Source organism: Schistocerca piceifrons, chromosome 1, assembly GCF_021461385.2.
Source record: "Schistocerca piceifrons isolate TAMUIC-IGC-003096 chromosome 1, iqSchPice1.1, whole genome shotgun sequence".
In the NCBI taxonomy this organism is placed as follows: domain Eukaryota; kingdom Metazoa; phylum Arthropoda; class Insecta; order Orthoptera; family Acrididae; genus Schistocerca; species Schistocerca piceifrons.
In genome coordinates, this window is record NC_060138.1 from 1,088,850,412 (window position 1) to 1,088,868,063 (window position 17,652).

At 37.7% G+C, this 17,652-nt stretch overlaps 1 protein-coding gene across 1 annotated transcript in view; it reads right to left on the minus strand.

The window, feature by feature from the left end:
- Positions 1-17,652, minus strand: part of LOC124777829 (serine/threonine-protein phosphatase 6 regulatory ankyrin repeat subunit C-like) — a 384,246-nt gene that overhangs the window by 120,888 nt on the left and 245,706 nt on the right. Inside the window, exons 13-14 of the mRNA XM_047253358.1 lie at positions 6,980-7,285; positions 2,979-3,080 (exon numbers count right to left, since the gene is read on the minus strand). Of these exons, the coding sequence (XP_047109314.1) occupies positions 2,979-3,080; positions 6,980-7,285 (408 nt within the window). The remainder of the gene's footprint in view (positions 1-2,978; positions 3,081-6,979; positions 7,286-17,652) is intronic.

Here is a 17,652-nt window from a genome sequence, read left to right on the forward strand (position 1 = left end):
TCGAATTCCAGGCACCCATGACTATTAAATTTTCATCTCCCTTCACTACTTGAACAATTTCTTTTATCTCATCATACATTTCATCAATTTCTTCATCATCTGCAGAGGTAGTTGGCATATAAACTTGTACTACTGTAGTAGGCATGGGCTTCGTGTCTATCTTGGCCACAATAATGCATTCACTATGCTGTTGGTAGTAGCTTACCCGCACTCCTATTTTTTTTATTCATTATTAAACCTACTCCTGCATTACCCCTATTTGATTTTGTATTTATAATCCTGTATTCACCTCACCAAAAGTCTTGTTCCTCCTGCCACTGAACTTCACTAATTCCCACTATATCTAACTTTAACCTATCCATTTCCCTTTTTAAATTTCCTAACCTACCTGCCCGATTAAGGGATCTGATATTCCACGCTCCGATCTGTAGAATGCCAGTTTTCTTTCTCCTGATAACGACGTCCTCTTGAGTAGTCCCCACCCGGAGATCCAAATGGGGGACTATTTTACCTCTGGAATATTTTACCCAAGAGGACGCCATCATCATTTAACCATACAGTAAAGCTGCATGCCCTCGGGAAAAATTACGGCTATAGTTTCCCCTTGCTTTCAGCCGTTCGCAGTACCAGCACAGCAAGGCCATTTTGGTTAGTGTTGCAAGGCCAGAGATCAGTCAATCATCCAGACTGTTGCCCCTGCACTACTACTATGGCTCTGAGCACTATGGGACTTAACATCTATGGTCATCAGTCTCCTAGAACTTAGAACTACTTAAACCTAACTAACCTAAGGACAGCACACAACACCCAGCCATCACGAGGCAGAAAAGTGCCTGACCCCGCCGGGAATCGAACCCGGGAACCCGTGCGTGGGAAGCGAGAACGCTGCCGCACGACCACGAGATGCAGACCCCTGCACTACTGAAAAGGCTGCTGCCCCTCTTCAGGAGCCACACGTTTGTTTGGCCTCTCAACAGATACCCCTCCGTTGTGGTTGCACCTACGGTACGGCCATCTGTATCACTGAGGCACGCAAGCCTCCCCACCAACGGCAAGGTCTGTGGTTCATGGTGATAGGGATGTAGATGTAGATGTAGCTTATTTCACTAGCATTTGATCTACAGTTCTTTTACCAGTTTAAGTACATACACACAAACACAGATCTACATAAATGAAGCCACATGGTTACTAAATGTTTATGAGTGGTTGACCAGGTAGGTTCAGTGTTGTGGGGAGAGAAAATAGCTTGACCAGACAGGGAAGGCGAGAAGGGCACTCTCAGTGACAGTCTAGAGTGACAACTGAACAAGACAACCATCATTAAAAGAGAGGGAGAGGGAGAAATTGGGTGATGTGTGCACATCTGTAAGTGTGTGTGTGTGTGTGTGTGTGTGTGTGTGTGTGTAGGAGGGGAATGGGGGAGTGGGAGAGGGGACAGGAGAAAAAGCGAGAAAGAGAAAAGGGATAAAAGTCTAGACACAGAAGGGATGGGATATAAAATAATGAGATGAAAGAGTAAGAGTACAGGGTGGAAAAAGGGACAATGAGAGATATAGGTCAGAAGGTTTGCCACAATATTAGTCACTTCGTACCTGCATAGCCCAGAAGGTACTGGTGCTGGGTGGAGGGGACCCAAATGGTTCAAGTACAAACACAGTTTAGAAAGTCAATGGCATTGTGGTGTGCAGCATATTAAGCAACCAAGTGGTCAAGTTTGCAACAGCCACTATCTACAAGAGGCCAGACTTGTGGGTAGGCAGAAGATTGGTTGTAACACGTACTTAAAAAACTGGATAGTTATTGTAGCACAGCTGGTTGCTTTCACATGTAGCCTTTCCTCTGATATAATAGAATATGCTAGTGACTGAATCACAGTAGTTGGTGGGAGGGTGTATAGGAAAACCTTCGTTGTCCACCTGTGGGATGCATGATTGAGGGCAGAAGTGTTGCATGGATGGCTGACGATGTTCAGTAGGTTGACATAAAACCACTTTAAGTATGAGGATAATATTTAACGGAGGATATCTCTCATCTCAAGACACAGAAAGAGGTAATCAAAGGATGCAGCCAAGGTTTCTCAGGCATGGTTACAAGAGCACCACTGGTCTGGGACTGATTCACACAGTCACAGGTTTTTTGGTATTCCAGAAAACAATGGAATTACAAATAAGCTACCTCTGATTCTATTCCAGCTTCCTGCAAGTCAGTCCCTCAAGGACGTTTGAGTTGAAAGACCTGCCTTCTACACTCACCCATCACATCCTTCTGCAGACCAACCACTACCATAGCTTCTGTTATTCTGTCACAGCTTGGGCCATTAAAGGGGTCATTCAAGAAGTAATTTCTGATGCAGTCACAGACCTGACTTTGGTAAACACAGGCATGATTCAGGGCTCCAGATGTTGGCAGCAGGGTATATGGATCCTGCTGAGAGTCAGCTGCCCCCTGATTCCCATTATCTATCCATCTCATTCTTACTTTGCATGTCTTACCTCTGCTCACTTTTCACACTCTCCTTTTCCCTCAAACCATATCAATCAGCTTGTGAGCTACTAAAATTTAGTGTCTTTTCAGCTGTCATTGGGTGCATTTGTGTGTGTGTGTGTGTGTGTGTGTGTGCGTGTGTGTGTGTGTAGGTGTGTGTGTAGGTGTGTGTGCACATGCACGCGTGTGGTTGTTTGTGTATTTAACCTGGAAAACTAGCTGTAAGTCAAACACCATTACATCAGTCAGGCAAAAGATACCAGCTGCCAATCCTCATTTTTTTATTACAGTTTCTATCATGGACTTTACAATTTCACAGAATATGAATTTAACATCTGACATATTATGAAAGCTTCACAAAACAGATATCATATGAAAACAATGAAAAGGAAACATAGGCATGTGGAATCATGGTTGCAGGACTGTACTTCCTTGTTTCAAAAAGCAGCTCTACGGTAACACAAGATACATATATATGATTTGTATTAGCATACCTTAGTATCCCCTGCTGCAACAGCCAAATGGATTGCTCTAACATGATACTCCCTCTGAGCGGGTAAGAAATCTGCTCCTGCAACCAGCAGTAGCTTCATTGCCTGCATCAGAGAGCCAAGTTACATTTTTATTCCTTTGCATCATAAGAATTGTATGGGCTGATTACATATTAGTTTTTAAAGAATAACAAATTGTTGCTTCTGATATAAAACCACTGTGTACATTATATAGCTGATTTTTGCTAGGGTTTCTGTATGATTAATTAGAATGTACATTTCTGTGCCTGCAGCCTGTCATGAAGGAATGTGTAACAAACCCAGGTATCATTCATTCATGTACACATTGTATTTCACAGATCCCACTATAAAAGTTTCCCTTCATAGATGTGGAGCAATAACAGTTATACAGTACCATGTAGAAGTAACTACTCACGTTACTTCTGTAAAGTGTATTAACAACAAATTATGATTAGTGATAATCTACTCACACTGAAAATTGGGGAATTATTTGTAGCTTATCTTATGCATTTTAGTGTATGTATATTCAGACATAAACAGCTACTACTCCTCCTCTTAAACTGCACAGTTGCTATTTTTCTCTCATACTTTAAACATAGCATTTATGTAACTTCATACAAAACACTATCAGCTGCCTATATACTGACAAAGCTAAGATCATTTTAATAAAAGCATTACAGTAAAGCAGGACTTACAATCCTGTGTTTCAATATTCTGATAAATTGCAGGAAAAGGAGGAGTGGCTAATAAAGCATTCTTTTGCTTTGTTTTTGAATAGTTGATGATTTTCAATTTTTTCCCTGGTGTCTACTAGCAACCTGTCACAGACTATTGCACTTGATTGTGAAACTCCTTTCTGAACTTTACATGAGGGTGCACAATCGAATTACTGTGGTTGTGAATTCCACAGTTCATCCTAATTATACTCTTATTATTAACCACAAATACTAATAGGAAAAAAATGAATTCGCACTTGAGTGTAAGATTTCCAAGGACCTGGAAAATTTTTCCAAAGTGTGTTTGTGTGTCAAGTGCACATGATGTCAAATGTACATAATTCTGATGAACAAATACTTTTTTCACCTCAGCAACATCCCATATACCTATGCTACATTGCACTGTTGAGCACAAGTTTGCAAAATATACTAGCAATCCAGTCAGCTGGAATGAAAGAAATTTTTAAGCACAAAAGAGGCAGACCTGAGCCTTTGATTAACTTACTCATATGCTGGGGATACCTCAGTTTATTTTCCATCCTGATAGGATAGGAAGTTCATAAATGGAGCTCATTTTAATGTTTTTGCACTTGACAAATATGAGTCTTTATAAGATTCAGCGATGCATGTAAGCTGTGAACCAGCTGTCAGCCTGTTCCACTACTCTCCTATCAGTTTGTAAGCATCCAGCCTGTGCTACTTCTCAACATGGAGACACAAAGACAAAAAGCATTGGATTAATTAAGTTTGAAGCCTCCTGTGGTCAAATGTACATAGATAAAAATGTGATTTCTATAGCAGTGTATGTGAAGCTTCTGATCTAAATACTGCTGGTGACAACCACAAATAGTGATTTCAAACTGAAAGTTTTGTGATTGTGCCAGACAATAAATGATTTTCAAAATACCATTTATGGTAGTTATTTGAAGTTGTAGATGAGATCTGGGAATGATGTGGATTGCATTTATGAAAATATTTACTTAAACCAAACTCTTAAATTATTGGCTAAGGTACTGAGAATGCAGCGTAAGCACCTTTTAATTAATTATTTAGGCTAGAATCATCATAGAAACTAGTATATAAAAATGTGAAAGGTGCCAGATATTTAGCTTTCAGCTTCTTCACCTCACCACAGTAGTTGTGTGGCAGTAGTTATTATAGTTGTGGAGATATGAAAGTTTAACATGGTCTCCATCACATTGTGGTGATCACCAAGATATCTTGTCTCTTTTATATTAATCTATTTTTCAAGAGAAAAATTCAAGGTGAACAGTTTTGTAGCTGTACCACATGTGAACAGTGTATGTTAAAAAAACACAAGTCTTTTTACATTCACTCCACTACACTGATAATCATTCTGTTCAGTAATCTGTCCAGAAATCAGAGTCTTTTAAAGGTGAATGGTAAGTTAGTTTAAACAAGTGTAATTGTGATATGAATAATTATTTTTGTATTCCAGTTAGTATTTCCACTTCTGTGATGCTGTTTAGAATTGTTTTTGTGAGGGCCTATTGAGAACATTGAGTGACATTAGAAATTCTTTTGAGAAGTTAAGCTTTCATCTTGGTTCAGTGGATTTAAATACTTTTCTTCCCCTAGTATCATATCTTGTACTTAATGATTTAATTGTTGAAAGACATAATTTTTGAGAACAAAGCCTATTGTGATGGCACTGTTGTACAAATGTTTCTTGGACTTCTTCCTGTGTCAGTTCAAGTTAAAGGCTTAAGCTTTTGATGATTACCTCCATTGTCTTCATCAGAAGCAACTGACTATCAAAACTGCTGCTGTGGTGGCCTTATGTAGCCATTAGATGGCTTCCAATTGGTTGGTAATTGCGTAATGCTGTTGAAGATGGTGTCAACACCTGTGCTGGTGATGCCCCACTCCTGTAGTAGCGTGAACATTGTGATTTCTTCTCCACTCCAAGAGCTCACTTCCATGCTAAGATTATATCAGCTATCACGGATGAAGTTCTTCTCACACATTCATATTTCGACATCCTCTTTAATTACAGAATTTCAGTATGCATGAGTATGTTTCTCACTCTAATTATTTGTTCACACAACTGTTCTTCATTTAGGTAGTTTTGCTCCATAAGCAGATACATTTTTTCAGTGAGTTGTTCCTCTGTTTTTACTATGTTGCTCAACCCATCAGTTAAGGTGATTTCACCAGATTGTGGATCAATGTAATATGTGTGATTTCCAGTTTGTATGTTAGATCATTCAATAGTATTCTAGTATACCCAAAATATTATTTGTAAATGTTCAAGAATATTTGTAAAAGCTCAAAAACATTATGCAGTGACCAAATTAAGGAGAAGTCTCCATGGTCATAGAACGAGTCAATACATGAAATTATAACACGATAGTAGTTAATATCATATGACATAAGCATATGAAGATATGCGAAGTAGACTACTTTTCATGTTGAAATGTCACTTATTTCAGATACTGTTCTAATGGCAGATAAAGCAGCATTTAGTTTCTGAACAAGATCCTGAACACGGGCTTTCCACAACAGCTTATTATCTATCCGAACGCCTAGGAACTTGAACTGTTCTGTTTCGCTTATAATATGCCCATTCTGTCTGATCAAAATATCAGTTCTTGTTGAATTGTGAGTTAGAAACTGTAAAAACAGTTATTAAAAAAAAAAAAAAAAAAAAAAAAAAAAAAAAAAAAAAAACTGTGCTATTCTTTTGTCTTGTTAGCTACTTCTTGCTTTGGTTATTGCTGTTAAGACCATTGGTGAGTAGGTCATCTTTCTCTCATTCTCTCTCTCCCTAACTGTAATATTCTGGAACTCCTATGTTTCAAATGTTAGGTAAATATTTTTTCAAGTGTGTTAACTCCCATGTAATTACAATGATACAGGCTCTCATTTAATACTGAAAATAATAAAATTAAATTCAGACAAATAAATTCAGTATCTAACTTCCAGATTCTATGTAAGTCACTGAGATTTAGATGAACTGTTCTTGTCAAATATTATGCTATCAGCAAAATATATCCCACTTTCATAAATCCTTATTTGAATTATTCAAAATGAAATATTCTGTCTACAAATATGCTCACTAATATTTACTCAAATACTGAACAAATTGACATCCATGTAATAATGAGCAACACAAAAAATTTCTATAAACAAGGATGCAAGATTAAATGATTCAGTGTATCCATAACGAGAAAACAATGTGTTGTGTTGCACAGTGACTTTAAAGTAAGGAAGCTCGTATGGAAAAAAAGTGACATAATTACTAACATCAAAATTTTTGCACTCAATTGCTGCTTGGAGCGCTGTACTTCCAGCATGATCCTGCATATTAACATTGGCACCTTCTTTTAGCAATAACTTTACAGACTGTTTTTCTTTGACAGCAAGCATCAATGGGGTCTGCCCACCATTGTCCTGTTGATTGATCCCCATTTCATGTTGCTCATTGCTCTCATTCAGCAGTAATTTCACGGCCTCAGCACGGTGGGACTGAGCTGCCCAGTGCAGAGGCATCTGACCATTTAAATCCCTCTCTGTTACATCTGCTCCAGCAGCAATCAGAGCATCCACTGTCTGAAAAAAAAAATTCCTTTGAAATGTTTATAATGTGGTGAGTGTTATGAAAAATTTGCCTTGTCACTGTTAGAATTAATGTGAAGAGGTCATGTTGTTCTGTAATAGCAAATCTCAATCAATAAAATTCTTCTTCTGCTACAAACATCTTACAAGCAAGTCCCAAATGCACCAATTGTAATTCTACTTCATATTTATGTGGGGAAAAAACAAATGACAATAAAATATAAAGTGTAAGGAATAAGCCAATCATGTTATATTACTTAATTACAGGTAACATAGATCGAGCATATGACCATGTTCAATCAACTTGTAGGGAAAAAAGGGTACATCAATGGGAAACCCAGGAAGTAGTATAACATGTTTATAGAAATAGGAAAAGTGATTAGCAACACATGGAAAGGATGAGAGATCTCGTATATCAAAGCCCTTTTTCACAGCTATGACACACACACACACACACACACACTCACACTCACTCACTCACTCACTAACTGTCTCAAAATGCTGCAGCCTGGCCTGTGCAGGTAGTAATTTTGCATGTGTTGAATGGCTGATGGGAAAATAGAAGTGGTATGAAGTGAGAAGAGGGAGGAACACAAAAAGAGAATCGAAACATCATGTCAGTACAGAACGTGTAGTTGCATGTGGAAGTGGGGCAAATAACAAGGTAGGGGGCAGAGTATGGGGCTGCTGAAAGCAATGCCAAGACAAAAGTGCAGAGGGACAGTGAAGGATACAGAGATGGAGAGAGACAATGTCAGGGTCTGGTGACTCTCTTCCAAAAACTATTTCCTTCACTTCCAACTGCTGCTTATCTTTACTATGCTTTGTCAATTTGATAGTCCAGCAACCTCTACACAGAAAGTTGTGTAAGTTCCAAACAGATACAAACAACATCTTAAAACATTAATTTTCTTAGTAGGAAGATTTAACAAGTGAGAGGTCCTAACTCGCTTTTAGGACATACCTGCACATCAGTAACATTTAGTACACAGGTAATTTCCTTATGAACAAGCATTATTATTTTTATATTCCACTACACACGTCATATTCCACCAATCATCTGAATGTGGAAAGAAGGAAAAAAAGTGATCCCAATTATTGGGCAATATAATAAAATGACATAAAGGAACTAATTATTATAATACCAGCAGCCTGCCATGGCCTCACTTTGGTAGCTGTAAATATCTACAGCCAGACAAAGTGTCCATAATATGTAGTGGTATACACAAACCTTCCTCAAGAAATGCTCTGTCTATTACTAGAAGTCATATCGAGACTCCATTAGTTCATGAAATTATCCTTCACAAACAGACAGAGAAACATGGTGGATGACTTTAATTAATAATCTGTTTGGCTACAGTATATACAAACACAGCGCGGAGTGGCGGTGTGGTTAGAGGCACCATGTTACTAATTGCGTGGCCCCTCCTGCCGGAGGTTGGAGTCCTCCCTCGGGCATGGGTACATGTGCTGTCTTTAGCATAAGTTAGTTTAAGTAGTGTGTAAGTCTAGGGAACGATGACCTTAGCAGTTTGGTCCCTTAGAAATTCACACACATTTGAACATTTATACACAAACCATCAATATGTCTATTAGTGAAAACAATTTCAAAATCTGTGCATTAGTTACTGGGGTTAGCCATTACATACAGACAGAAATACATGGTGGAGGACTTTAATCTGTACTTCTATACTAACATATTAAGCCAAGATGTTGTTTAACTTCATTTCCGAAAATCTCAAAAAGTTCTTGACCAATTTACTTTAAATTTTTATACAATTATCTAATAAATGTTCAGACAAACATAGCCTACATTTCTTAAATATGTGGTGCATAAATATATATATTATATAATACATAAAGGGCAAATATTGTTAATAGAAACCTTGAAAAGTTCTTGACCAGTTAACTTCAAACTTTTACACAGTACTCTAATAAACATCATGTGTTCCTAGAGAATTAATGTTCACCGAAAAGAAATGCATTTGTTGGTTAAGTTCTTTTGCTTGTTTTTGACAGTTCGGTTTTAAAGTTCGTAAGCAGGAGATAAATAAGTGGTTCTCCATGAAAATCAGATACATTTTTCCTGCAAATTTGGGGGCTTTAAGGAGTCAACTGAACAAGTGATGATGCAGTTTTGCCACCTATCTACGACATTTTTGAGGACTTCTCTGAGCGCCATTTTGCCTGCAATAATGTAGTTACATGTAATTGTGTTGATTCTGGATCTAAGACAAGGATTCACACTTAAAAATTATGAGCAGTAGTAGAGCAATACAAGGAAAAATTTTAACTGTGATAAAATCAGAAATAGCTGACCAAAAAAAAATAATAAATAAATACATAAACATAGAAATGGTAACATAAGGTGAAATTTCAAAAGTGAATGGAAATATAGCCTCTGCACTGGTTAATACCATTAAATCTCTACATAGGTTAATTTTCAGAACGGTTCCAGATGATATAAGAAATCAGAAATGCTTGAGAGAATTTTCTGGCTTTACTTTTCAGTCGATACCAGCGTGTCATGAACCTGAAGCTAAGAAGCCATTCATTGAAGTAGTTTTCAGAAGCAGAGTTAGAAGCAATCTGAAATACATCATATGATCAAAAGTATCTGGACATCTCCAAAAACATACATTTCTCATGTTATGTGCATTGTGCTACCACCTACTGCCAGGTACTTCATAACAGAGATCTCAATAGTCATTAGACATCATGAGAGAGCATAATGAGCACTTCGAACACGGTCAGGTGATTGGGTGTCACTTGTGTCATAAGTCTGTATGTGAGATTTCCTAAAGATCCCTAGGTCCACTGTTTCTGATGAGATAGTGAAGTAGAAACATAAGGGGCACATACAGCACAAAAGTGTACAGGCCAAACTCCTCTATTGACTGACAGAGACCACCGACAGTTGAAGAGGGTTGTAATGTGTAATAGGCAGACATCTATCCAGACCATCACATAGGAATTCCAAACTGCATCAGGATCCACAATAAGTACTATGACAGTTAGGCAGGAGGTGAGGAAACTTGGATTTCATGGTTGAGAGGCTGCTCATAAGCCACACAGCATACTAGTAAATGCCAAATGATGCCTCGCTTGGTGTAAGGGGCATAAACATTGGATGACTGAACACTGGAAAAATGTTGTGAGGAGTGACGAATCACAGTACGCAATGTGGTGATCTGTGGGTATGGCGAATGCCCAGTGAATGTCATCTGGCAGCGTGTGTAGTGTCAACGCCAAAATTTAGAGGTGGTAGTGTTATAGTGTGGTCATGTTTTACACGGAGGGGGCTTGCACCCCTTGTTGTTTTGCATGGCACTATCACAGCACAGGCCTACATTGATGTTTAAGCAGCTTCTTGCTTCTCACTGTTGAAGAGCAATTCAGGGATGGAGACTGCATCTGTCAACACGATCGAGCACCTGTTCATAATGCATGGCCTGTGGTGGAGTGGTTACATGACAATAACATCCCTGTAATGGACTGGCCTGCACAGAGTCCTGACCTGAATCATTGATGCCAGGTCTCACCGACTAACATCGCTACCTCTCCTCAGTGCAACACTCCGTAAAGAATGGGCTGCCATTCCCCAAGAAATCTTCCAGCACTGGATTTAACGTATGCCTGCAAAAGTGGAAGCTGTCATCAAGGTTGAGGATAGGCCAACACCATACTGAATTCTAGCATTACCCATGGAGGGCACCACAAACTTGAAAGTCCTTTTCAGCCAGGTGTCTGGATACGTTTGATCACATAGTGTATATTGTGTATACCGTATTTACTCGAATCTAAGCCGCACTTTTTCCCGTTTTTGTAATCCAAAAAACTGCCTGCGGCTTAGAATCGAGTGCAAAGTAAGTGGAAGTTCTGAAAAATGTTGGTAGGTGCTGCCACAACTAACTTCTGCCATCGAATATATGTAGCGCTATAAAGGCATGCTTTCCAGCCACAAAGATAAATACGGGCGCCAAAACCTCTGCGTCAGTAAATAAATTAAAAGGTAGAAGAATGTAAACATTTGCCATGTATTCTTTTGTGTTTCCTGCTATCTCATTTAAATCCTGTCTGCCTAATAAACTACGAAACTAGAGTGGGACAACAGTAAACGCGGAAGAATATACATATCATGTCATGTTTATATTCGTATTATTCTTATGCTGAATAGTGATACAGTCAGAAATGAAGCACAGCAACTGACTAGATTTTTAAATCTAAGATAAATCTAAAAATCTAATTTCTGTGCAGAATGCACTGTACTAAAGGGGCGTCTGCAAAGATTTTCAAACAGAGAAAAATTTTCACTGAACTCTCGTCCAGAACATCTTCTATCATACAAAGTCTATTATTTGGTTCTTGTTGATCATTATCAAAGAAAGCAGGATTGTAAGTAACAACAAATTGCAGTCTCTTGCCATTCTTTTGCTTATGAGACAATTCCTCTCTTTTTTTATTGTAAGCTGCCGTAGCACACACAAAAGCTCGCTACGCCGTGAACGGTGACAGGTCGTAAACACTCATTATCAGAATGCAACAAACAATGCATGAAACAGTACAATAATGCATTTTCAGCGTAGAGTGACATAAATACCTATAAGAAAGAGAACGACACTTATCAGATCAAAGCAAAATAAGCAATCGATTCAAACCAGACAAAGCACATGAAAAAGGAAGGGTACCCTTATAAATACGGACAGAGCACCTGACGCATAGCAATGGCTACCTGGCAAAGCTTCACTGCTAAGCTTATGACTCAAACCAAACTGCTGTAGCTGTATCTTCATCCATTCGACTTCAATTCTGTCTCATGTTACAATGGACCAACTTTGTTTCGATTTGCAGGTGCGGTCTAAAACTTTTCTCTCCCTTTGAATTTCGAGTCTCAAATTTCAGGTGCGGCTTAGATTCGGGAAATTTTTTTTCCTTGATTTCGAGTCTCATTTTTCAGGTGCGGCTTAGATTCAAGTGCGGCTTAGATTCGAGTAAATACGGTAGGCAGTGGGACAGAAATATGAAATTACTACTGAGATTTGCTGTTATTTACCCAACATTCACGAACTTGCAGTGAAAATTAAAGACGATATACAATGTGAAGATGATGGTGATGATACTGATGATGATAAAAGGATGCAGATGGGTAGTGATAGAAGACTGAGTTTACTTGAGAAGATGATGACAAAAGTTTCTGATTTAGAAACAGGTGATAAAAGTGAAACATGATTCTCGCCACAGTTACAAAATCAATGTAAATTTTCTCTGGCATTCATGACATTGCAAATTCTTGTTTTCACAAAAAAGAAAAAAATTGCTCGAAGGTTTGGCTAAGCTTTTTATTCTGTGTAATAAGGTTCTTACATCATGAACTGCACTGAAGAAAGCTTTGCAGGAAGAATTTAACATAAAAACAAGTGCCGTGGAGATCCACCAACTGTTGTCTTGATGAAAGAAGGAATGGGAAGAGACTCTTCGAGAATATTTTCTCATTGTGAAGGAAATTGCCAGCTGTGCTGATACTGATAATGACTCACTATTTCAATATGTGATTGATGAGCTAGGATATGACTCAGGCATAAAACTACTACTTTATGGCACTGGAAGTGTGAAAGTGTTTAAGGGAAAAAAAGCATTATGAAAGAGCTGTGAAGTCACTGCTGAAAAGAAATGCTGGTAACAAAAAGTTAATCAATAAAAGTTTAAACTCCATTAAGAAAGATGGCAAGGATCCAAGTAACAGAAATACTAAAAGTGCAGCTTGGGACCCAAACAAAAAGTGTTTCACTCGTGGTGCTAGTGGTCACAGGTTAAGTGATTGCAACCACAAGGGCAAGGGAAAGAGATGCTTCAGTTGCAGTGACTTTGGCCATATTTCTTATGAATCCATGAAGGAGAAGAATAACCAAAAGGTGAAATTGGACATAAGTATTGTTAAGAAGAGTATTAACAACTTTAAATTTAAAAATGTCCAAAGAGATGAAGGTGTTGGATGACTGTGGCAGTCAGCACAGTCCATCAAGACAGGATGTTTATGAGGTTATAAATGTTTCAAAATTGCAATAAACAGATGTAGTCTTGGCAGAAGTTGGGAAAAATTTCATCTCTCCACAAGCGCATTTTACAGGCATTGTTGAGATAGATGATGTGAAAATTGAAACAGAAATTTATGTGGCTTCTAGAGACACTATAAATTGATTAACGGTAGTTGGGGAACAATCTTCTAGACCAAATTGAAGTTTTAATAAACAAGGGTGGAGTTATTATTATTAAGTCAGAAGGGGAAGCTCATTTTATGTTTATCCACATAGCAAACAAACCAGAATTATATATTGGGAGGTCTGTGAGTGGTGAAACAAAGGAACACATCAAAGATTTAGTGACCAACTACAGCCAAGCTAAGACAAAGTCCACTAATATTGAGATATAGACTGTTGTGTGAGAACAGAAACCGATATTTAGTAGCCCCAGGAGATTGCCACCAGGAGAGAAAGATATTGTTGACAATCAAGCCCAGATGTGGCATGATGAAGGAATAATAGAACCAAGTTCATCTGAATATGCTAGCTATGTTTTAGTTTTAAAAAAGAAAAATGGAGAATATTATGTTCTATAGACCGCAGAAAATTAAACAAGATCACAGTGAAAGATCATTACCCATCACTCCTTATAGAAGACCTTTTACATAAACTGTAGATGCCTGCATCTTTTTCACATGAGACCTCAAGAATAATTATTATTACTATTATTGTTATTTATTTTTAAAATTTTTTGTTATTTATTTTTTTATTTGTTTTATTTTTATTTTTTAAAGAGGAAAGCTGAAAATACACCTCGTTAGTCACACTCAGAGCACTTCCATTTCAGGGAAATTCCATTTGGATTATTGAATTCATCTGCAATGTTCCAGTAATTTACAAACACTGTTTTTAGGGAACTGGCTCAAAAGAACATCATTTTTATTTAGATGGAAAATATTATAACACCAATAAAGAGTGATAATGAATCAGTTCAACAGCTTCATTTAGTGTTAAAAACTGCAGCAGAATATGACTTGGAAATTAATTTCGCAAAATATCAGTTCTTGAGGAGAGCTGTTGAGTTTCTTGGGTATGTTATACAACGAGGACTAATCACATCTCCTTCTGAAAAAACAATAGCTGTTCAAAACTTCCCAGAAATGAAATCTACTGCAGCAACACAAAGTTTTCTAGGTTAAACAGGATACTTTGGGAAGTTTATCTCAAATTACTCTGCAATTGCCAAAATTATGAGTGTTTTAACCAGGAGTAATCGAGAATGTAAGTTTGAAGAAGAGCAGAGGCAAGAATTCAAGATGCTCAAAAATATTCTTTCGTTGGATCCAGTTTTGAAAAACTACAATACAAACCTTGGAACTGAACTACACACGAATGAAAGAAGATTTTTATAACCATGTTATTACAAAAATCTCCACATGATGACAATTTCCTTCCAGTCTCTTATGTGAGTAAAAAAACAACACCTCAAGAGGAAAATTACAGCCATTATGAGCTTATAGTTTTAGTTACTGTTAATGCCTTACAGAAATTCCAGATGTATTTACTAGGAACATGTTTCAAAATTGTAACGGACTATGCTGCATTTCAAAAGACTGTGGATAAAAATGACTTGTTGCCAAGAATAGCTAGAGAGGCTTCAGTCTTGGAGGAGTATTCCTACACCATAGAATGCCAATCTGGTTCCAGGATGAAACTAGTAGGTGCCTTTAGTCATTGTGTGAATGTACTGTTTGATTTCACATGTGGCTTAATAGCTAGAATCAAGAAAACTCAAGAAAACAATAATGATTTATCACCAAACACGAGCATTCTTGAAGAACAGCCTTATGAAAACTATTTAATGAGAGCCAGAAATTTTTTTAAAGTTCTATGACAAACGAGAGACTTTAGTGGTTTCACAGACTATGCAGTGTGAAATCACCAAGCTTGTGCATGAGAAAGGTCGTTATGCAGTTAAGCAAACTGAAAAGGAAATAAAACAAGATTGTTGTATACCAGATTTGACAGAAAAGGTGAAAAGTGTGGTCTCCATTTTTGTAAAATGTTTAACTGTGAATAATAAATCAGGAAAGAATGAAGGTTTCCTTCATCCATTATTCAGGGAAAGTGAGCCATTATATACTTATCACATGGATCATACTGGACCACTTCAATCAACACACAATGGATACAACAACATTCTAATTACTACTGATGTGTTAACCATGTTTACATGGCTACATCGTGTAAAAACTACACAATCGACAGAAGCAATTAGTATGACAAAATTACAGAAAATTAATTTTGGGAATCCAGTCCAAATAATTACCAATAGAGGGATTTGCTTTACTAATGAAGAATTCAAGGAGTTTTGAATTACAGAAGGAACAGGGCACATTTTAATAACAACAGCACTTCCTAGAGCCAACGGACAGGTTGATAGAATCAATTCTACTTTGGCTAAAATAATTGCCAAGCTTAATACTGGTAGCCCTAATGAATGGTATAAGGGGATACCATCAATTCAATGTACCATGAATTCAATGTACCACAGAAGAGTTGGGTAAACACCATCTGAACTTTTGTTAAGGGTTGAGATGTACATAAAGACTAATCTTCACATCACAGAATTATTAGAAGAAGAAATTATTTATTAATTTGAAAAGAAATGCAGGAAACTCAAAGAACAGGCTAAGCTACAAATCAACAAGATGCAAGAAACAAACTGTGCTAGCTTCAACCAGCATTGGAAGAAAGCCTCCAAGTACTAAATTGGTGACAATAAAATGAACACAAACTGGTTGAAGAATCTAGAGGCCTATCAAGTTACAAAAGTTAAAATAAATTATACCCATGGTGTATACCAAGAAAGTGATAACTGCAACAGTCCCAGGACTACAACAACATTTGGTGAATTTATGCAACCCTTGCCAGGTGACTACTCATCATCTAAGCCAGATGATTGTCAGGATGACCGAATGTGGGATTTGAATGGGGGATTTATTGGTTTCCATGCTGATGAGACTGGTGATATGCCAGAGAAGCTGAATGTTGAACAGTAGATTTTTGTGTTCACGGTGAAACAATGTTCACGTAAAAAATTTGAGTTAATTGGTTAAGTTCCTTTGTTCCCTTTTGACAGTTCAGGATTAAAATTTGTAAGTAGGAGATTAATAAGTAGTTCTTCATGAAAGCTGGACCTGTTCTCCCACATTTATAATATAAAATAGGGGAACATTGCTGGTAAAAATCTTGAAAAGTTCTTCATCGATTTACTTAAGATTTTTATGTAATACTCTAATAAAACATTCAGATGACATAGGATACAGTTTTTTAACACACACAATATATAATTATATTATACAATATCTAAGTGGAAAATGTTGTTAACAGAAATCTCAAAATGTTCTTGACTGATTTACTTCCAATTTTTACACGGTACACTAATAAACATTGAGATGGACAAATGCCATGTACTTTTTAAAGAAAAATATACAGGTTTTCTGCTAAAACTGGATGTGGCAAAGAAAATGGTGTGCTATGTTGTGAAAATCTGTCGTTTAGTTTTCTTCCTCACTATCAGTTTTAACTATGATAGCAAGCATTTAAACCATCAGACAAATTGTTTCTCCCGTATGTCTTCTTTTTTTTGTTACAGTTGAACAACTGGACAGTTGTATTACTGGCTTGTAGTTACACCCATCCACAGATTAAAACTATGCAAGATACTGTCACTGAAGCTACTATCCTCACAGATGCAGCAGTGGAGTGGTCTCTCGCATGCCCCATATACCAATGATCCTAACCAATTTACCCACTTATTTTAAGTGGCTTCAGTTCCTAGTCAAGGTTTGGTTTGCAATAACAATAAACAAGCTGATGCTGAGGTTGAGTAAATGCGTAATAAGACCAAACAGTGAAGGTCATCAGTCTCCTATTCACCTCCTAGGACAGCAACGGTGCACCCAGTCTGTTTGTGTATAGGGTAACTTCTGGTTGCAAGTGTGAGCAAGTGTGTTCTAAATGTTTGCATAGCATTTCTTTGAGGTGGACCAGGGGAACCAGCCTGATATTCACCTATTGGGATGTGGGAAACTGCCTGAAAACCATGTCCACCTACACTGACACACCAGTCCCTCATCTTCAGTCCACTGGGCAGAGTCAATCTGGGGCTGTCATGCCTCCCTATCCTGGAAGCGGTCTGGGTGGGTAACAAAAATAAACATGCCTCAAGGTCAGAGAGAAGGAGAAGAAGAGATGAGCATAGAGAGAGGGAGGAGTAAATGGATAGAGAGAGGGGGTGGGGGAGGAGAAGATGGAGTGATAGGGAGGGAGAGGAGG